The 22,832-nt window shown below is 41.7% G+C and overlaps 1 protein-coding gene and 1 long non-coding RNA gene across 2 annotated transcripts in view; one reads left to right on the top strand and one right to left on the bottom strand.

Annotated features, from left to right (window-relative positions):
• The window catches only part of Col4a4 (collagen type IV alpha 4 chain), a 143,814-nt gene that overhangs the window by 39,696 nt on the left and 81,286 nt on the right, over positions 1–22,832 (top strand). Inside the window, exons 5-18 of the mRNA XM_085838845.1 lie at positions 4,845–4,979; positions 6,167–6,211; positions 6,979–7,095; positions 10,313–10,381; positions 11,492–11,527; positions 13,229–13,291; positions 14,609–14,644; positions 14,846–14,887; positions 16,608–16,688; positions 17,452–17,505; positions 17,744–17,803; positions 18,684–18,728; positions 20,345–20,398; positions 21,215–21,284. Of these exons, the coding sequence (XP_085694971.1) occupies positions 4,845–4,979; positions 6,167–6,211; positions 6,979–7,095; positions 10,313–10,381; positions 11,492–11,527; positions 13,229–13,291; positions 14,609–14,644; positions 14,846–14,887; positions 16,608–16,688; positions 17,452–17,505; positions 17,744–17,803; positions 18,684–18,728; positions 20,345–20,398; positions 21,215–21,284 (907 nt within the window). The remainder of the gene's footprint in view (positions 1–4,844; positions 4,980–6,166; positions 6,212–6,978; positions 7,096–10,312; positions 10,382–11,491; positions 11,528–13,228; positions 13,292–14,608; positions 14,645–14,845; positions 14,888–16,607; positions 16,689–17,451; positions 17,506–17,743; positions 17,804–18,683; positions 18,729–20,344; positions 20,399–21,214; positions 21,285–22,832) is intronic.
• Positions 5,664–11,586, bottom strand: LOC147006074 (uncharacterized). The gene is made up of 3 exons (XR_015047303.1): positions 11,526–11,586; positions 6,210–6,379; positions 5,664–5,976 (listed from the first exon to the last, which is right to left on the bottom strand). It is a non-coding gene; the product is annotated as an uncharacterized LOC147006074 (long non-coding RNA).

Here is a 22,832-nt window from a genome sequence, read left to right as displayed (position 1 = left end):
TTTAAGACTCCAGCAGGCTTGCAAGTCAGCTCGCTGCTCAGCAGGTGGCGGGGTGCTCTAGAGTATATAGTTCCATGGAAGGGTCCCGGAGCTTTACAGATGTTCTGAAAGCCAGAGTTCTGGGGATAGTGGTTTGGGGCTTCAAAGAAATATTTGCACCCATCTTTCCTTGAGGTGGGGCAGGGCTCACCTTATTTTGTGAAACATTTTTTTTTGTCCTCTGCAGTTACAGACTGAGTGTGTTTTGTCTCCCACAGACTCATGATGAAGCTCAATCCCCAAAGTCTTGTGTTAGCGGTATTAAGGGGTATCAAGAAAAGTACAATTACCGTTATGCTTAGATGTAGGGATGCTGTGAAGTAAATAGATTAGAGGATTAGAGTGGAGCCCCCAGGATTGAATCCGATGGCTAATTAAGGATGGGGGAGAAGCTAGCCCCTCCCCCTCTCTTTCTCTCATCTCTGTGTGGTATAGCTTCCGGGCCTCTGGCCAGAGCCTGTACTGTGGCATTTATACTTTGCTTCTACTTTCCTAACTATGAGCCCAAATAAAATTTTCCATCCTTTGTTTTATCTTTTGTTGGTTTGGTTTGTTTTTTGATGGTTTGTTTGTTTGTTTGTTTGTTTGTTTGTTTGTTGGGATACTGGATATTAAACCTCATGTACACCAGGTGTGTGCTCTGCCATTAAGCTCCTTCCTCAGCCCAGCTTCTTTCTTTATAAAGCACTCCGCCTCTGGGTTGTTTAATTGTAGTAACAAAAGGCCAGGCAACCCATCCTTCTCGCTAGCATGGTCTTGGACACCTAGGCTCTGTGTCCCAGGAGATCCCGGTTCAGTGAGTGTAGGGTTAGGGAGAGGGCGTGGGTAAGAGGTTGGTGGAAACGGGTGAGAAGACTTCTTTAGCACCTTGGAAAGATATTTCATTTTCAAGGGCAAGGGCAGGAGGTCAGGGTGAGATGGTCTTTCCATGGGAACTTTGAGGGCAGGAATGGAGGGCCCTTGTCAGTGAGTAAAGACAGCATGCTCAAAGCTCTGAAGACAAGAGCTTCCCAGAAACAGCCAGAAGTTGGTGTGCTTGCCGTATCCGGGAAGGGGACCTTGGAGGAAGGCTTGCTTTCCCTCAGTAATGCAAACAGCTATTTTCTGCTCTGCTGTTTGTTTTCAAAGTATTTTTATGGTTCTTTCTCTAATCGGGACCCATTCCCACAGCATACTAAATGGAATTCCATTAGGCTTACCATGGTGTTAAACATTTCCACTCCCCCCCGCCCCCCCCCCTTTTTTTCCTCTGCAAAGTCCCATTTGCTTACTGGATTCGGGATTGCATGTTTGAAATGAAACACATTAAAGAGATTTATGGCCAGTTAATTGGCCGTCTCTTTCTTAGTTTCTCTTTTATATGAGAGTTCATCTTGCTGTGTTCTCAATAGCACATTGTTGCAAAATATTGTATTCAAAGAAGGTCATTTGGGGAGGTGGTGTACAAATTGCTCACAGGACAACAAGATAGTTCTAAACTTACTATAATAGCAATTGTTTTCAGATTTTCATATCTAGGGAAAAAAGAGAACTTTTAAATGTCTGTCAATCTCATTTAAAAGGTTAATATTAGATATAAGATTAATTGACACAGGCTAGGAAGGTCTTTTCAGGTTGTGGTCTAGAATGTACATGCTATGCATCACAAATTGATTTACCTTCCCCACTTCCCAGAGTCTCACAGTCCTGCTTTATTACTGCTATTTGGTCACACACACACACACACACACACACACACACACACACACACACTCACATACACACACAAGTTTCAAGCTTTTCTAATTCTCAATTAACTGTAGCCATTATGTCAGGGATGGAAAAGATGAAGAAACGGAAAATACAGAGAATAGTTTTCAATTGCACGGTCCGGGTAGATGTTAAAGGTTGTCAGTAATGCTGTGGACCTGGTGGCTTAATGGTGACGCAGAGATGGCAATTTATCTTTATTACAAAGGTCACAGTTGCTGATTGTAGGATGCACCAGGAGGGGAATGTGACATGGCCCTGGCTTGTATTTTTCCCTCTCCTCATGCTTGCATACCATCTAGAAGCCTTCATTTGTAAACAGATAGCCAGCCATAGGCTCTGTCCTGTTTCTTGAGGGCTGGGAGCATAGGACATACTGTTCTGTGGCTTGTTTTTGTCATTTACACATTTGTCACAATAGCACAGAATAACAGTGGGTAACATTTATCACAACAGGTGCTCTCTTATATAGCCTCAACAGGCTTTATTCTTTTTGGCCCTAAGCTGTTGACAAAGATGCCGAGCATGAGAGAGGTTAGGGATGTAGTCCAGAAAGGTGGGAATGAAACCCACTATTATATATAATTAACATATGCTAATGAAATAGTAAGTGTGGCCTTGAGCTTTGAGAACATTCTGCCTGGGTCCTTAATCACTGTCTTCCTCATGTTCCCTGTCAGTCAGAGTGCATCTTTGTTGCTCTCTCCAATGGCTGTCTGTAAATGCTGTCAGTGTGGCACATTCTCTTTAGACCCTCACTGCAGGTCGTTTGCTCAGATGAGTTTAGCTGCCCGCACCCTCATCTCTATGTCAACACCTCAGCCTCAGAGCAGACTTAGCCTTGCTTCTCTCAGCTCCAGGCTGGGTGACTGAGCTGTGCCCTCCTGTCAGGGGCTCCTCTAGCTGTTGCCTAAGGATGAATGACTTCTTTTTATTTCTTCCTGGGCAGCCTTTCTTGCCTACATCACTCACTGTTCTCTCTCTCTCTCTCTCTCTCTCTCTCTCTCTCTCTCTCTCTCTCTCTCTCTCTCTCTCTCTCTCTCTCTCTGACTCTGTCTCTCTCTCTCCCTCTGCCACCTTCTAGGCTGCTTGCCTTCCATGTTTTCTCTGATACTTGTTAGCTCAGGAAGGTGGGTCTTTATTGTGTTTCCTTGTTAGAAGTCACACAATGTGTTCATCCTGTCTCAGACTGGTGGATTTTTGTAAGACTCTGTTTTTCCCGTTATCCAAGTGATAGTGTATTGATTTATTCTTGTATTCTTGTATTGTTGTGAGTAGCTCCTTCACCAGGTTCCAGTTTAGTCCTTTACATCATCTTCCTCTGCTTGGCAGGGCCTGCCTAAGTCAACATCACTATGTAAACAGGGTTCAAGTGTGGTCATGGCTGGGTCCCACTGGTGTACTCTCTTGTGTGATTATGTAAGGTATTCAGGCATCTGTGCTAGTCTGGTGGGAAGACCTGGCTATTGAACATCTGGTTATTAGATTGTCAGCACACAATACTTCCTTCATGGGATCACACAGACAAGGTACCCAAAAATGAATGGGCTAACACCTTGATTTGGGATATTTCAGAGTTTTATACATATAGGACTCTGCAAGGAATATTTTCCCAGAATGCTGTACATCTCCAAGACCATCCTGCATTTGTTCTAGAAATCTAAAAGATATGATCTTAGCAGGTAGCTGCCAAAATTTATCAAATATTTCTGTCCTTGTAGCAAGACATATTTGATCATTGAATGCAGTTACAGGGCAGCAAGATGGCTCAGTGTTAAGTCCTTTACTGTCAAGCTTGAAGACCTGACCTGAGTGCTATGCCTGGGGCTTGCATGGTAGAGGGGGGAACTGATTCCAACCTCAATACACATCTCTGGGGCATGTATGTTGCACACACATACACAACACACACACACATGCATGTGCACACACACAGACACATACATGCTGCAATAAAACAATTTTAAAATGTGTGTTTGTTTGTTTGTTTCTTGAGACAGGGTTTTACTGTGCATCCCTGGCTGTCCTGGAACTCACTCTGTAGACTAGGCTGGTCTCAAACTGAGCCCCACCTGCCTCATGCCTCCCAATTGCTAGGATTAAAGATGTGCACCACCACTGCCCAGCTAAGATGTTAATTTTTAAAATATGAAGTTATGAGTGAATTTGGGGGCAAGAGGCTTTTTTTCTTGATGGATTTTAGAAAATTTGAAGAATCACTAAACCCCACAGCCCAACTGTGAGTGAATTTGAGGAGGGTTTTCAATTCTAGTGAGAGATAACAGATGATGAACTATGTGGTGGCAAAACAAGCTGAGCACATTTGTCACCCCAGGGACAGAATATCGAGACACAGTGTCATTTGGACAAACTGATGCTATATTTCTGTGTTCAGTCAAATAGCTTCTTTGTTGCCATTGGTTGATAATCTTATAATGAAATCAATGATTGAATTTCTGCGAATCAAAATTATAATGTGAAAGAATTATTTTTTTTCCAAGTTCAAAATCATTAACTGTACAGGGGCAGAGGAGGAGGGCAGCTACAGGACATAAAGTCATTGTCCCTATCAAGTCTACCAGGCACTTTCTCCATCATTCATAGGTAGCTCTGTTCCTCACATGGTAGCAACAAGAGTTTGATATTTTTAGTTCTATGATTCATAAACCATCTTAAGACCTACAAATGCAATTGGCAGTGGGAAAATAACAGAGCCTTAATCAACCCATGTCTGCAAACATATATAGTCTCCTTGTATACACACACACATGCATATATGCATACATAAGCACACATACATGTACATATGAATGCATTCACACATATGCATACACACACATATTTATGTGCACACACACAATAATGGGCATTTAATACAGAGCTTAAAAATCAGCTTGAAAAGGCAATGCTATATAAGCTACTTGTAACATCGGATTGTTTGTGGTTTTTATTGGAATTTGCCCAACTTTAATGTTCTGATTTTTCTATACTCACAGGGACGTGCCTGTGTTAGCAAACATTATTTACAGCTTCTTTGGTTCTTCTTTCTATTTCAGGGTCACCCAGGACCACTGGGACCACAGGGACCAATAGGGCCCTTGGGACCCCCAGGACCTCTTGGGATTCCAGGAGAAAAAGGAGAGAGAGGGGACAGTGGCTCACCTGGACCACCAGGAGAGAAAGGAGACAAGGTGAGTGGGTCACTCAGTATCCTACCAGTCTCTAGTGCTCAGGGCTTGTTTATTTGTTTGCTTAGTTTAAAGTCTGAGGATAATATTGGTATTTAGAAGAAAACTTTGGCCTGGATCAGCAAGCTATAAATCTCTGCAGCTGCTTAAAGGAGTCAAAGAGAAAAAGAAGGGAAAATCTATGCAGCTTACAGTGGCCTGGAGGCACAGAGGCATGGACATAGAGGTGAGACTCATGGCAGGCAAGGAGCCACGTGGCAGACAGGAGAAGTTTGGGGAAAGATGAATGGAACCTAAACTGTCGGGGAAGTCCAAAGTCTTAGAAGCATGCTTAGAGAAGAGGAAGGTAGAAAGTGCTCTTCTGAATAATCTAAGGCAGTGGGCAGATTTGTGAAGCTGCACGGCGCTAACCTGGTGGGTGGGCGTTTTGGGAAGGAAACAATACATTATCTCATTAAAGGCCAAATTATTCCACTCATCTCCTGATAATGCTCAGGCTCAGGAATACTACACAACTGCACATGGTCAAAAACTAAGACACAGGACTCTGTGGTAACCAGTCTCTTTCTCGGCCCTTCTCCTGAGGAGTAGGCCCTCTTAGAACATTTCTTTAATCTCTAAATGTGCCCAGGGAAGACTGCTGTTGTTCATCTGCTTTCCAAACAATCCAAGCAAAGCATTTTGTGTGCCAGGCCGAGAACCTTGCATTTCTCAGTCAACCGCAGGTCTTAGAGATCATCCTGTGTTAATTTCTTAATCCACATTGATGTCTTGAGAAAAATACCATGGGATATGCCACTCCACGTGTCAAACCGTGGCTTATTTCCTGTTGGTGAAAATATGAAAGGATTTCGTAACTCTGTATAAGCCAGGATGTAGCTCTGTCTGTCAGTTGCCGCTGGTCACATTAAGGTCCTGTTGTTCTGGGAAGGATTCCGAGGGCTAGAGTTTGGCACCGTGACAAATATTCATTCTGGGCTGGTCCTGCCAAGTTGCCTTCCTGGGTCCATAAAACAGAGGGGGAAAGGATGCTTCTTAACTGCTGAGGTCTTGGCCAGTCAGCGAACAACACGTGACAGTGACTGTTAAGGGCTTCTGATTTGGAACCACTGTTAATAGTTTTCAGTAAATCGACTTGCCTATCTAATAATTAGTCATGTTTACATCTTTGTTTTATATTTTGGAATTAGGGTCCAACTGGTGTCCCTGGATTTCCAGGTGTGGATGGTATACCTGTAAGTGTCCTCTCACGTTGCTCCATTGTTTCAAGGAAGAAAGAGTCACTGGAAGCTTTAAAGGGAAACAGTGTAGTGGTGCACACACACCGTCGGAGTACTTGGGAGGTTGAGACAGAGGGATTACGCATTTGAGGCCATCCAACGGTTTACATAATGAGAGCCTGTCTTAAAGGGGGGGGGGGGAGAAAAGAAAAGAAAAAACATCATAAACAAAGTCCTGGAAAAAACAGATGTTCCAAAAATATGTATTGTTAGTTTTTACTTTTAAATTCTGTAGCTTATTCTTCAATCTTGTGTAATAACTCTCAAACCAAAGCATTTCACGCGAAGAGCAAAGCCCTCAGACAAATTAACAAAGAAGAAATCAAATCCAAAATAGACTCTAGATACACCTGTCTCTTCATGCCACAGTGCTCTGGAATGAAACATGTGTCCATAAGAGAAGCCTCATTTTCTGGTGTGTCCCAGCTTTGCAAGTAACCTTTTGAGAGTCATCTAGCACAGAAGGCCTGTGAAAGGAGAAATCGGGGTTTGGGAAACTTTAGAATTCAGTAGATACCTCCAAAGCAGGAGAAGAACTCAAGCTAAATTAACTTGCCAGACAGAATGCATGCACTTTATAAAGTTGTAATTTTGCCAGGTAGCACGGTTAGGGCACCTCACAAAATGAAACAAGTATACAAATGGGTCATGGTTTCTGTAGATCAGGGTGCATGTCGGGGTTTTCTTGCAGAAATGTCACTCATAAGCTTTGTCATTCCCAGGGTCACCCAGGGCCTCCCGGACCCAGAGGCAAACCTGGTGTGGACGGCTACAATGGCTCACGAGGTGATCCGGGCTATCCAGGAGAAAGAGGAGCTCCAGGCCCAGGTGGCCCCCCTGTAAGACACCATTAGCACAGCCTAGAGGGATCCTAAGTGAAAAGATTTTATGAATTGCAGGAACCGGCTTGGTATACTCGGGAACTGGAACTGGCCTCGCTGTACCTTTACCTGCAGCATGGTCAACAAAACCGGATGCTTGGAGGAAGCAGGAGGGGAGGTGGGCAGAACCAGAACATGTAGGGGTTAAAGTAGGCTGTGGAAAGGAAGGACACTGAGTGGCATTAAGATGGGATGTGAAATAACTAGCTTCATTAAGGCAGTTCTTGCTCCTGCATGAAGTTAAAGGAGGAGGCAGTTTACCAAAACTTACAATCCCACCACTCAGGATGAGTTTGTTGTTTAAAGATAACTTCTACAAGGGGCATCCCTTATTCTCATCACCCACCTGTCCAGCTCTCTCCCTTGAGTAAAAATCAGAAGTGATTTGGCCTGAGTCAAAATGCACTGTTAAGAAATTCTCAAAGAACTAATAAAATTTGAGAAAATTTTAAATAAAAAATTATTGTTTATATCATTTATATATTATTATGTGCTTTATATATTTTATATGTTATTTACAAAATTTATAAAATATAAGAATTTATAAAATAAAATTTATACAATATTATTTATATTAAATAGATAAATAAATAAGAACATATTAATTAATTAATTAATTAATTCTTTCCCTTAAGAAACAAATTGACTTTCTATGTATGGTTGTCTTTCAGCTTTTCCCCTTTGCTATTTAAATATTTTCTTAAACCCTCCCAAGAGGTTTCTTTTTGACACTACTAGAGCCATCCATTTTCTCTTCAGTCATCTTCCCTGTGCTCTCGACTGAAGGAGAACTGCTCTGAACTTAGAACTCAGAAGGAATTCCAGGCTGCCACCATTCTTCACATCACATATAAATCATCTGTGGGTGTCAATGTTCTTAGTCAAGCACACCCTTCTCCAAGTTCCAAAGCTGTGAGATGAAGACTCACAGAGGAAGCCCCTCCCCCTTCCACTGAATCAGGCATTTCTGAGGTCAGGGGCGGGCAGGGGCAGTAGCTTTACCATAGCAGCAGTGCTGACCACAGGGTTGGGATGTACCTTTGTTAAGCAGCATTCTCTTTGTCACTTCTGATCACCCTGCCTGTAAAGTGAGACTGTCCTGAATGTTAAAGCTATCCAAAGCAACTCACACATGGATGGGATGAGCAAAGCTACTACTGTCTTGTGGCCTTTTAATGTTTCATTACTCTGTTAAAAACTTGCTGTCACTTATAAATCTATGAAGTGAAAAAAAATAGAATATTTATGCAGTACTTTGTGATTTTAAACATCTGAGAATCAAAGTGTTGAGTTTTATAATAGAAAAAAAATTTCTCCAGGCTGTTTTGAATGGTGTTTTCCTTTTCCTTATCATGTAATATATAATACCAAATTAACCTTTTTCCATGCTGTGACAAAATGTCACACTCTTTCAATGTTTTGGGTCAGTTTTCATTATTGAGAAATATCTTTATCACAGTCTGTGTCTCCGTGCTTGAGCCCACCCGCCCTAGGTGCTGCGGTGGCCATGATTTCTCTAACTCCACTTACACTTCCTGAGTTACACTGGCAACATTGTAAATGGCTCTTTTGTGTTTCTCTTCCTTTCATCTTCCAAGACTAATTTCCTCTTTCAAGTAGTCATTTTTGTAAAAATGTCACTTGGGTTTATATCTGAGAGAAAAGGAAACAACATATCTATGTGTTTTGCTGTGCTTTACTGTGTGTGCATACACACATGTCTGAATAAAAAATGTACAGTCACACTCCTGCAGACAAACTCCCACCCACATTTCTATAGAGAACTTTACTGAAACTCACTGGGTCACAAAAAATAGACACAAAAGCAAAGGGGACACTATGTGGGAAGAGGGAGATCAGCAGAAGTGGGAGGGGACAAGAGAAACTGGGTGACTATTGATGAGATACATTATGCACACATATGTAAATGTCAGGACAAAAGCCCTGATTCTGCATAATTAATATATGCTAATAATACAGTGGACCAAGAAGTGCAGTGATCAATCATGGCAGGCTTATGCTGTGCTCAGTCACAATAAGCTTCGAAACACATGACATGATTTGTCATTGATCATGACCAGTCTGTTTGTTATTCATGTGGTGATCTGTGGAATGAGGAGCTAGCAGTGAATTCTTTTTTGTTTGTTTTAAATCTGGGGATCAAACTCAGGTTTGCCAGACAAGCATTCTGCCTCCAAGTTTCTGCTTTAATCTTTGTGCAGCTATTCAGTTTATTTTCACTTAACTCATTAACTGATCTAAGTTAGTGTGGAACTGAAATCCACACAGACTGGATGTGTAGGAAGCCACAGCTGCCTGAGAAAGCTAAGCGGATGAGTCAAGGAAACAGTTGATATGATGTTCCAGGAAGCCACTGAGTATCTCCCCCCTCCCTGCAAAAACCAAGTCAAGCCTTTTTATGAATAGGATCAGCTTGAGAAATTTACACTCCTTCACTGAGCTTGCTAATATGATGAAGGCAGAAATTCTGGGTTAAAGCAAGCAAGTTAATGTGTATAAGATATTAACTGGGATTTTAAGTTGTTCTATAGGAAAACTATAATGGAATTCATTGAGCTATTCCACTTACTGCCTAAAAATGTTCTAAACAGCAGGGGCATAGTGGGGACATGCCTGTATAGGAAAGAGGCGGAGGCAGGTGGGTTTCTGAGCTCCAGAGCAGCCTAAACTAAATAGCCAATTCCTGGTCAGCCACTGCTACATAATGATACCTTGTCTCAAAAGTCAGCCCGCTAGCCAAGCAAGCAGCCAAACAAAATGGGAGCAGTTTCACCAAAGGGAAGCTGCTGTGAAGTTTGAAAAAAGCCTTAGAAAAGTCATATAAGCTCTTCTTTGATACAAATACTGAAATGGGCCAAGTAATTAAATTGAAAAATTACTTACTTTTAAGAGTAATGCCTTGTATTATAGTATGAGAAAAACAGTCTTTCTACCCCAAAATTAGTAACTGACCATTGGTGAGTGGTCGGTCTAATTGAATGGCTGAGTAGAGGTGTATGAAAACCTTGGACTCAGGCTGATAACAATCAAGGAGACCATAAGTCCATCCCAGTGAAATGGCTACAGTGCTTTTTACTGGTGACTAATATTTCATATAGAAGAGAAAATACTGAAATGAGTCTATTTTTTTCCTAAGTGAATGTCTCCTTTTCAGGGTCAGCCTGGGGAAAATGGAGAAAAAGGAAGATCTGTGTACATTTCTGGTGGCGTTAAAGGTATTCAGGTAAGTTTTATGGCCATTGTGTGTTTGACAAAGCCATTTTCCCCAATAGGAAACACACAGGCAGGGATTTTCTATAAAGTATTATTGGATGTACTGATTTATTTTATTTTACTTTGCCATTAACCTCATACAACAGATGGCTCTGTTCCTCTTGTGGAGAGGCATGGGCCTTACTTAGTCTCTGGCTGTAGATTGCCTTGCCTCTGACACATTCAGAGTTATAAGGACACATCCATTTCAAGGTTCCTTGGGATCATCATTGTTATTTGGATCAGGTTGTCAGTTGCTATGGACTGACCCAAGGCTCTGAGACACTTGAAGAGGCTTTGGTTGAACAGCAATGTGAGACTAAGACCACAGAAATGACAACACCTAAAAGCATAAGGACAGTACCTTAAGTGTGACTTGTGTTTAGAAAGAGCCTGCATCTAAGAGCATGCACACACTCTCATTGTCATGCAAAGCAATCAAACATCAACACAAAGCTGATTTTTAGATCTGGACTGGACGCCCTATCAGGGAGGGTGTCCTTGCTATCTCTTCCTGTCACTCTAGAGAAGCGGTTCTCAGCCTTCCTAATGCTGTGACCTTTTAATACAGTTCCACACGTTGGGGTGACCCCCAACCATAAAATCATTCTGTTGCTTCTTCATAGCTGGAATCTTGCTACTCTTATGAATTGTAATGTAAATATCTGATATGCAGGAAAGCTGATATGTAACCCCCAAAGGAGTTGAGACCTACAGGTTCAGAACTATTGCCGTAGAGCAAGATCTGGGGAGGGCACTAGATGAGAGATAGGCATATTGTGGAAACAGGAATTTTAGATTTACCTGCTACAGTAAGATGAGCAGAAATACAACCCACATCTTTCTTCTATATTGTTCTGACTCTACCAGCCTTGTTTTGGTCTCCATTAGATAGACAGAGATAAAGAAAGAAATCCACCATAGAGCCCTTGCATGGTTGTTTTCTCAATAGTGACAAAGTGCATAGGTTGCCTGCCTGGGCTAGTACAGATCTGTCACGTTGCAGTTCTCTCCCTCTGAGTCATCTGTGTCCTAGAAAAATGGCCTCCTCTTGTAAAACAGTATAATGATGTCCTTGCAGGGAGACCGTGGGGACCCAGGACCACCCGGCTTACCAGTAAGTCTTCCGAGAACACCATGGACAACCATCTTCTCTTCAAACAGCTCTTTAGATTTTCAGTCCAGCATAACCAGCTACAAAAAGTGTGGGGCCTATGTCGTATAGAATAAAAATTTGGTCGCTTGTCCAAACTTAAGAGTTTCATCTTACTGGGAGCAGGGTGTTGAGTCCATGTGAGGTGGTGTTCAAGTTCACCCATCAGGAAGCAACTGCTGAACCCAGCAAGCTGCCTCTTACGCCCCGCCCCCCGCCCCCACCCCCACATTGTCTGGTCATAATCATTTAACACTGCTAGGCATTTGCAGACCTGTGGGGGGGGAATATATATATATATATATATATATATATATACACACACACACACACACATATATATGCATGTATGTGTGTGTATATATGTATATGTGTGTGTGTGTATATATATATATATATATATATATATATATATATATCCTCCTACAAGAATATAGCAAATGGAATTTTGTACCACTTTTGTACATTTTTACCTACCAAATTAGTAACTGTTTATTGCTATTTTACCCCACTTTCATCTCCCTGAATTTTGTATTTCAATGATCATATTAGCCTTTCTAGCTTATTAGTGTTTTCGAGATTGAAAGTAAAAGTAGCTTTGCCTCCCAGGGATTAACTTGCAATTCTGCTTTGTGGTTCCCGGATATCCACAGAGTCACTATCCCAGGTCAGTTCCCTAATGGAGCAGAAGCTCAACTTCATGTAATGAATGAGATGCTTTTGATGTCACTGCTGAAACAAATGCCTGTTCATCCCCCTAAAGAGGGCAGAGCATCACACTCATAAGTCATTGGATGTGAGCTATAGGGCAGGGGGCTTCTCTCTGCACCTTTCCAGGATTGACCAGCCATCCCTACCATCTGCCAACGATTGGTCCGCCACAATGCTGGCTTATGCGAGATGGAAAATTGCTTAAGTCTAAATAATCTTGTGAGACAGAAAATTGCTTAAGTCTGAATCATATTGATCCTGAGCTCGGGATAGTGTTTTATTTAGTTTGGTCTTCTAAGCTACATTTCAAGAGTATTAAAAGTATAAATATATTAGTATTTAAATAAGGGAGAAGGAGAGATTGCTCATTGGTTAAGAGGACTTGCAGCTCTTGCAGAGGACCTGGTCTTTGTTCCCAGCACCCACATGGAGGGTCATAACTGTTTGTGACTCTAGGTCTAGGGGATTCAGTGCTCTCTTCTGGCTTCTGTATGTACATGGCACACAGACATATATACGTACAGGCAAATGGTTATAGTCATAAACTGAAAATGTCTTTAAATATCCACATTGCCCAAGACTAATATGAACATCTTGATATGCATAAAGTTCTGTTGAAATTGGGAAGAGCTACTGTCGTTTTCTTCTTTGTGATTTTTATTATTACAAGATTTGTTTGTGAGGTGTTGATTGTTCTCTTGACCTGAAGGGAGCCCTACAACAAAGTGGTCACTCTTCCTGGCCTGGTGCTCCTAACTGCTAAGGATGTTCTCACTGACCATATGTGTGTGTGTATGTGTGTGTGTGTGTGTGTGTGTGTTTGTGTGTGTGTGTTGTGGGGGGGACTGGCTGTTTCACAGGTTTTCTATCTACTTGGGCTTACATGCCATCCTTTCTGTGAGCAATGATTGTGGTTTTCACAGTAAATGTGCTGATCTTTCTCTCCCTCTTCAGGGATCTAGGGGTGCACAAGGATCACCAGGGCCCATGGGGCATGCAGGCACACCAGGGCTAGCAGTAAGTATAGCTGCTGACGCTGCCCCTCTGTAGCCAACAGTGCAGCAAAAACTGGGTCAAGCTGAAGAACCACCTGTGATGGTTTGTATGTGCTAGGCTCAGGAAGTGGCATTATTAGAAGGTGTGGCCCAGTTGGAGTAGTTGTGGCTTTGTTGGAGTAGTTGTGTCACTGTGGGTGTGGGTTTTAAAACCCTCATCCTAGCTTCCTGGAAGTCAGTCTTCTACTAGCAGCCTTCACATGAAGATGTAGAACTCCCAGCTCTGCCTGCACCATGCATGCCTAGATGCTGCCATGCTCCCACCTTGATAATAATGGACTGAACCTCTGAACCTGTAAGCTAGCCCCAATTAAATGTTGTCCTTTATAAGACTTGCCTTGGTCATGGTGTCTGTTCACAGCAGTAAAACCCTAACTAAGATACCACCTTTATTGGCAGAAACCCATCTTGATGGATAGGTTCCCCAGAAAAAGCCACTGTCTACACAGAAAGATAGCCTATCCATGTTTAAAAGTGTACTGTGTGTCCTTATCATTTTTGAATGACACATAATAATACACATAGAACCGAAGAGATAACTTTCCGCATGAGTCTGAGGTCTTGAGTTCTATTCCAGAACTCACATAAAAAGATCCAAGCATGGCAGTACATATTTCTAATACCAGTCTTGGGGAAAAAGACGTGGGTGGAACTCTGGGCCTCCCTAACCAGTTGACCTAGTCTAATTAGTGAACCCCAGATTTCAGTTGGAGATAACTGTCTCTAAAAGAAGAAATGACATCTGAGACGGATCCTGGTTTCTACATGCATCACAGACACATGCACCTACACCCATGTGTGCACAAACATACTTGCACATACACACAATTATATGAACACTATGATAGTTGGACACATGTGCATAATATGGAGTGATCAAAGCAGGATAGTTAGCACATCCATTGCCTGTAACACCCATCGTTCCTTTGTCATGGAAGCATTGACCATCCTTGCTAGCCATTTTGTAATGTGAATTGTTGACTGTCACCTCACTGTGCCATAGACCAGTAGAACTCAATTCTTTTGACTAACTGTATCTGCAGTCTCATTAGCTAGCTCTTCATTCATCCCCCTCTTCCTAGTCAGCCTTTTCAGGCTCTGGTAACGATGATTTTTCTCTTTACTCACATGAGATCAAATGTTTATCTTCCTCATGAGAAAGAGCAGTGGCATGAACAACCTTACAATCAAAAGATGTTCCTAATTGAAACTTGGGTGACTAAGAGAAACGTTCTGATGACTATGACTAGAGTTGATTTTTTTTTTTTTATTGATTTAGGGACCTATAGGTCATCCTGGGAGCCCTGGGTTGAAGGTAAGTTCTTAATACATCATGAGTGTCTACCCTTGGGTAGGATAACTGGTCACTGACACTTATTGTCAGTCACAGATTCCCTCTTAGGAGACTTCCCACCTAAATAAACCTCCATGAGTTGCATGGTTAGACGTCTTAATTGCTTGTAGTTGCACTTTTAAAACTAAAAAGCAATTTGATTTTATTTTCTTTTCCTTTCAGGGAAATCCTGCCACTGGACTGAAGGGGCAAAGGGGAGATCCGGTAAGGGTTCCTTGTGTGGAAGAGCAGATGTTAGGATGTGTGCCTTCTCTAGTAATAGAGGCCGTTGTGACCATTTGTGTTCACTGTATAGACGCTGTCCAACTTCACAGCTCATAACTTCTGTTTGCTGAATTATCTTACCCTTGGCTGTAAAATCTCAATTCTGACAAAACATAATACCAGGGCTAGGAAAGTAGCTTCTTGGGTGGGGCACTCTAGGAAAGTGATTTAAGGTGGCGGGTTATGTGGACTTCACCTGAATGTCCCAAAGGAGGCAGGCTGCTCTTTCACAACACTGGAGAATGAGCTCTTGAGCATCTACTCCATGGTAGGGTTAGGGTTAAAATTAGCAAGATAGACCTGTTCCCTGCTGACATGGAGTTCCATGGCAATTAAGTTATAATACAGTTGTTTAACAGGAGTTGGAAATATGGAGGAAGACTTCATGATGTAGGGAATGCCCATGGTATGACATCAGACATAAAGGCCAGCAACAGAGCTAGAGACCAAGTTTGTAAAAGAGAGAATAAAGAATACTAATGTCAGACATGGGGATGCATGCTTGCAATCTCAGTCCTTGAGAGGATCAACTCCCCACCTCTCCCTTTATTAGAAAAGTTGGGCAAGGTGGTGCATACCTTTGATCCCAGCATTAGTGAGGTACAGGTAAGAGGATCAGGAGTTCAAGACCACTTTACTTTTTGGCTGCACAACAAGTTTAAGGCACATTGGGCTATATGAGACATTATCTAAAAATAAAAATAAAATAACAAAAATGGAAACAGCGGCCTTTATGTTTGTTACTTAGTATTGTGGGTGATGTGATTGTGGATCTTTTATGATTTATTCTTTGGGCTTTTCTTTGTACGTTTGACTGTGCTAACTACATGGTACTTTTTATAATATGAGAAGATAGCATGGCCCAGTTTTGAAGACGCTCCCGTTTTGTTGGTCTGTATAGGTGTGTTTGGACTTCAGCTATGAGGATAAGAATGGTTATCATTAACAGTGCATAGTGCTCACCCTGTGCTGTTTGTGTATTTGTTCGGTCATCTATTTACAGAATGATGCAGTCAATACATCAACACTGTTAGCCAAGAGGGTATAAGAAAAAAAAATCTTAAATATTCCTAGGGTCTGAGCACTTCAGTAGCCTCCCTGGTCTGAGCAGTATCTGGAGCCCTAGTTACACTATTTTCAGTAAACTTGAAGTGATATCCTTCCTGAAGAAATACCATCTATCAGAAACATAGACCTACACTAGGCAGTCCAAGCTTCAAACTTGTGATTCTCCTGCCTCAACATCTTATTTGCTTAGATTACAGATGTATAATGTTTATCTTGATTATAGTTTTACAACTGAATTTAACAAGATACTGTTCACTTGTATATGAACAGGCATGTATGTATGTATGTGTGTGCATACATTGTGTGCGTGCCATACATAAATAAACACTACAAAGCACTACCCCAAATGTCTTCAGTAGGTTGTCCCCAGATAGTAACATTATGGATCATTTATTTTAAAAATTTTGTTTCAAGCCATATTTCATAAGAAACAATAAATATAATTTTATATTGCATAGTACATTTTTCATGAATTTTATTTTCAATCCAGGACACACAGAATTGGAAACACTGTATTATTTGTGGGTTTAATTTTTCTGTGCTTCAAAGCATAAGTTAAAATGAAATTCCTATCTTCTTGGTGTCTTTAAAGGGTGAAGTTGGCCAGCGTGGTCCTCCTGGGCCCACGCTGTTCGTACAGCCACCTGATTTGAGAATCTATAAAGGAGAAAAGGTAAGCCCCAGGCACCTCCCAAGCCACCTTGTGAAGCACTAGTAGGAAGCTTTTCCTGCACATGTGTAAGGCTGAGCTCCTGTGGACGGGCATGTGAATCCCAAAGCTGCCTCAATTGGCTGATGCTCACGTCAGTCCCTTTACGAGGCTCAGAGCCTTACAGTGTTTTCAGGTTCTCTCAGCTGCTGAGTGGTAGACCCAGCATAGTCTGTTTTAAGTCCTCCAGAACACAGGACCTCAGAGTGATGTTCCAATGTACAGACAGCAGCGATCATGGGGAGCCCAGTTGTCCTTTCGATATCAGAGGTGGGCTTTGTGTGTTGATAACTGAAAGGCTGACACGTGAATAGAGCTGGATATGTTATAGACTTTGGGAAAATATTAATTGGGCTATCCACCTCCAGCACAGGTATTCCCAATGCCAGATGCATAGTCTACAGTTGTTTTTAAGTGATGGCTTAAATTCTCCTATGTTACCAAAACAAGCTAGTTCTCTCAATAGCTATATTGCCAACCTTGGATTTGCAGTCTGGTTCCATAGTTCTCCTCCATGCCCCATATGCTTTTCTCATGGACCCAGGGATACAGATGTACTTCGGTCTTAGTTGCGGATTTGACCCCTTACATTTACAAAAACAAACAAACAAACAAACAAACAAAAAAGAAAAGTCTAATGAGAAACAGGTTGTCCAAAGAAATAATTTATGAAATATATGGAATTCAATGAATACTATGTAAACATATTATGTCTCATAATTTTTAGGGTGTAAAAGGAATGCCTGGAATGATTGGCCCCCCAGGACCTCCAGGTCGCAAGGTAATGTTTTCACCTTTTTTTTTTTTTTTTTTTTTGGTGTGGCTTTACCATTACTTTAACAGCCAGCGTTTACTACTGGAATTTTTTCATTATTGTACTATAATCTTATAAACCTCCATTCTAAGGAAGTTGCTCTCTTTAAACTGTTGCCAATGTTTTTGCTTTTTATTTTGTTGTTGCTTTCCAGACTAAGCAAGTGTTGTTCCTTAAACCCTCCTAACATTGTTGTCCTTTAAAGGGAGAGCCTGGTGTCGGGATCAAAGGAGAGAAAGGTATCCCTGGGTTCCCAGGACCCCGGGTAAGGATCCTGAGCCCTAAGCTTCCAGGGCTTTGGAAGCACTGCTCATTCACACCCATGAGACTATGCCTGCATTCCTATGAGCTAAAACGCTAAAATGTCCGTGTACAGCAATGTATTTTGCATAAGAGCTGAGGTGTACCCTTCCACTTATGTCCTTTAGATACAGCAGGCATAGAGATGACAGGAGAGCCGGGGAGGTGGGCAGGTGACAGGATTGTGGCTGTTCCTGTTAGTTCAGTGTCAGTGTGGCATGTGTGTGTGTGCTGGTTAGTTTAAACCTATTCATAAATTAGGTGTCTGTGCAAGGGTGCCTAGCAGGGAAGCACTGTGTCAGCCTCTAGATGTTATCTCACACCTGTCAGTAATGGCATAACCTGTGGGATCCCTAGGGATGCCAATTTTCAGTAGGGCTTAGATAACTCTCGTTTTAGTACTGAATGGTCCATTATTGGCTTTTATGCCATTTTTTTTTATTGTTAAAGTTGCCCAGAGTAACTATTCATTTCCATGCAAATGAATGCACTGTAGATTTTAAAGATATTCGACCCAGTGCAAGCTTCATGCTAAATAATTTAAATTGGAAGAGGAGAAACAGCAAAAGCAAGCACTGTCTTAATTAAATGCTGGCAATGACGTGAATATTTTAAATAAGACTAAAGATCAAGTAGGATGGCAAGTGGCAGAAGTACATGGAACCTATTTTATGTTTATCTTGTCTTGTTCTGTTGAATATCAGTGCATATCGTGATGGCACATTATTATTCCACTGCATATTAATGCATATCCAAACTGCATAACAGTACAACAAGGTTAACAAAGATTAAAAACATCATGCCTGATGTTTGAATTCTGCTTGTTGGTTTTCTATAATTATTAGGGTGAGCCTGGTTCACATGGATCTCCAGGTTTTCCAGGATTCAAGGTAAGTGTACATCCCAGCAGAAGGGAAAAATGGATTTTCAGTAGTGAAGGGCTCTTAGCATTATGGAGCAGCTATACTGTTGTTTGTGAATGCTGAGAGGAATTGGAACGGCAGATGAATTCTTTTTTTTTTAAGCTCTTAAATTAATTTTACTACACTTTATTTATTTTATTTGTGATGTATCTGTGAGTGTGTGTGCATATGCACACGTGAACACTCATGTGTGCATAGACATACACATGAAGCTCAGAGGACAATTTGACAGAGTCTGTTCTCTTCTGCTTGCGTTCTGGAGATGGACCCTCAGGTTTTGTGGCAAGAACCTTAACCCACTGAGTCATTTCACCCTGTCTTAGTTAGGGTTTCATTGCTGTGCAGAGACACCATGGCCATGGCAACTCTTAAAAAGGAAAACATTTCATTGGGACTGGCTTACATTTCAGAAGTTTAGTCCATTATCATCATGGCAGGAAGCATGGCGGCATGCAGGCAGACATGGTGCTGGAGAGGTAGCTGAGAATTCTATATCCAGATCCCCAGCAGATCCAGAAAGGAGCTTTGAATCTTCCAAGCCCACCCAGTGACAAAACCACACTTACTTCAACAAGGCCATATCTCCAATAATGCCTTCCCTATGAGTCTATGGGAGCCATTCTCATTTAAAGCATTCCACACAACAACCATGTTTTTGTTTGTTTTAGTTTTTAGAAAATATTTATTTTATTATATATTTAATTTATATATATTTAAATTATATGTTTATACTACATTTATAAAATTTATATATTATAGATCATATTATATTTTACACTGTTTTTAAACAATTTATCTAAACATATATTTATAAAATTTAAATTATATCATTTATCTAAACATGTATTTATGTAATTTAAAAATACATGCAGTTATATGCACATATGATTGCAGGTACCCACAGAGCCCAAAAGACATCGGCATTTGTGAGCCACCTAACATGGGTTCTAGGAATCTAACTCCAACCCACTGCAAGAGTCACACATGCTCCACACCACTATACCAGTCCCTTGGGCTCCCCTATTGGGTTTTCTGAGATAGGGTTTCAGGTACTCTAGGCTGGCCTTGAACTCACTACATAACCATCTAATTGAGGCCGGTCTTGAACCCTTGATCCCCTGATCCTATTGCCATTCCATCTTAAGTGCTAGGATTACAAGTATGTGTTGCACACTCGGTTCAGACACTTTCATTTGATGAATATCTGCAGTGGTTCTCAATCTGTGAGTCATGACCTCTTTGGCAAACCTCTGTCTCCAGAAATATTTACATTACGGCTCATAACAGTAGCAAGATTATAGTTACAAAGTGGCAATGACGATGGTTTTTATGGCTGGTGGGGAGAGGGTGTCACCACATGAGGAACTATATTAAAGGGTCCCAGTATTAGGAAGGCTAAGAACCACTGAGTTACAGGATTGTGCTGTTGATTTTTAAAACTGAGTTACAAAACTGATACAATCCACAAGTGGTTGAGACTGCCCAGAGTCTCAGTGAGTGTGTGCTGTTCACGTTGGATGGGAGTGAGAGGATGTTAGCCTGATACAGTGAGCTGTCCTAAGTCTCTCTGTGCTTGTTTGTAGGGGATACAAGGAGCAGCTGGAGAGCCTGGGCTGCTCGGATTTCTTGGTCCAAAGGTAAAAACACAAGCCATGCCAGAAAAAAAAGGTTTTTTTTTTTTAGATTATTCTGTTATCAAATTAAGGTTTTAGAATATTGCAAATAACCAAACAATGTAACTCAAAAGAGGATAGATGCAATGCAATAAAAATTATTTTAATACACGCTGTGTAGGATGTATAAGTAGTATATTTTCATGCCATTATTATAAGTAGACCATGAAGCATAGTTATGCTTATATTCAAGAAGCAATTCTTTTGAAAGTGGATAATAATGTGAGTTTCAAAACTCTCACGGGATCATGCGAATCAAGATCATCTGCTTTTGTAGCGTTGTAGCATGTTTTCCTTTGTTTTGTAACTTCTGGGACCCGATATTCAGTGCTTGTTCAGGGCAAGCCCGGCTGCTCTCGGGGGACATGATTAAAGGAGAGGCAGTATTTTGCTGCCATAATGAAATGCAGTTTCAGGTCTTCTTACAAGGTGAATAAACATTTGTGCTGGATTGCCTTGCTAGATACTATGTCCAAAGTAGACCTAAGAAACTGGGCATCTGTCATGGTCCTTAAACTATGGGCACACTGTAAGAATTTCTCTGCAGTTAATGGTTTTTCTTTTGCTATTGCTTTGTCCATCCACTGTTTACTTGTGAGTGTAGGTGAGAGGCCAGGTGCCTGTTGGTTCCTTCTGGAACTCTCTGACTGACTGACTGACTTCTCTAGTCAGCCAGTTGTCTTTCCTTCCCCTATGGAAGTACCCGTGGCATTCCAACCTTAGCTGAATGGCAGGAAGTGTCATTATTTCCAAGGAAAATTAATAAATGAATGATTTCAGGGGGATCCTGGAGATCGCGGGTACCCAGGACCACCAGGCATTTTGTTGACTCCAGCTCCACCACTCAAAGGTTTGTGTTCAATCGAGTTCCTCCATAATTTATACCAAAACAGACTAGACATGTCCAGAAAAACCTAAGTTTGGTCCAGTATTCCTGTAGCTTGCACACTGGGGAGGATAAAAACATTAATATTGATATTTATTTACTTTTCTTGTTGCTGTGACAAAATCCCAGGCAGGTTTATTTTGGTTCATGGTTCCATGATGCTAGGGAAGGTGTGGTCAAGAAACCGGTGGGGGTGGGGCAGGCTTTGGCAGAGCAAACCAGGCCGTGTATTTCTTTCAAAGTTCCTTCCCTGTTGTCTTACTTCCACCACCTTGGTCTCTGTCTCTGCCTCTGTCTGTCTATCTGTCTGTCTGTCTCTCTCTCTTCCCCTCCATCTCTCTCCCTCTCCCCTCCCTCTCTCCTCCCCCTTTTTCTCCCTTCCCTCTCCCTCCCCCTCTCCCTCTCTCTCTGAGGGCTTTTGAGACATGGTTTCTCTGTGTAGCCCTGACTATCCTGGAACTTGCTTTGTAGTCCAGACTGGCCTAGAACTCAGAGATCTACATGTCTCTGCCTACTGAGTGCTGGGATTAAAGGTGTGTCTACCACCACCACTCAGCCTGGCCTCACTTCTTTTTTTTTTTTTTTTTTTAATTAGGTAATTTCCTCAATTACATTTCCAATGCTATCCAAAAAGTCCCCAATACACTCCCCCCCCCCAGTCCCCCAGCCACACACCCCCACCCCTTGGCCCTGGCATTCCCCTGTACTGGGGCATATAAAGTTAGCAAGTCCAATGGGCCTCTCTTTCCAGTGATGGCCTACTAGGCCATCTTTTGATACAAATGCAGCTAGAGACAAGAGCTCTGGGGTACTGGTTAGTTCATAATAATGATCCACCTATGGGGATGCAGTTCCCTTTAGCTCCTTGGGTACTTTCTCTAGCTCCTCCATTGGGGGCCCTGTGATCCATCCAATAGCTGACTGTGAGTATCCACTTCTGTGTTTGCTAGGCCCCGGCATTGTCTCACAAGAGGCAGCTATATCTGGGTCCTTTCAGCAAAATCTTGCTAGTGTATGCAATGGTGTCAGCGTTTGGAAGCTGATTATGGGATGGATCCCTGGATATGGCAGTCTTTAGATGGTCCATCCTTTCTTCACAGCTCCAAACTTTATCTCTGTAACTCCTTCCATGGGTGTTTTGTTCCCAATTCCAAGAAGGGGCACAGTGTCCACACTTTGGTCTTCGTTCTTCTTGAGTTTCATGCGTTTAACAAATTGTATCTTATATCTTGGGTATCCTAAGTTTTTGGGCTAATATCCACTTATCAGTGAGTACATATTGTGTGAGTTCCTTTGTGAATATGTTACCTCACTCAGAATGATGCCCTCCAGATCCATCCATTTGCCTAGAAATTTCATAAATTCATTCCTTTTAATAGCTGAGTAGTACTCCATTGTGTAAATGTACCACATTTTCTGTATCCATTCCTCTGTTGAGGGGCATCTGGGTTCTTTCCAGCTTCTGGCTATTATAAATAAGGCTGCTATGAACATAGTGGAGCATGTGTCCTT

The sequence above is a fragment of the Mus caroli genome, unplaced genomic scaffold, assembly GCF_978045245.1.
Source record: "Mus caroli unplaced genomic scaffold, Mus_caroli_1 scaffold_1, whole genome shotgun sequence".
In the NCBI taxonomy this organism is placed as follows: Eukaryota; Metazoa; Chordata; class Mammalia; order Rodentia; family Muridae; genus Mus; species Mus caroli.
The sequence above is the reverse complement of the archived record's forward strand: the minus strand, read 5'-3'. Positions and strand labels throughout refer to the sequence as shown.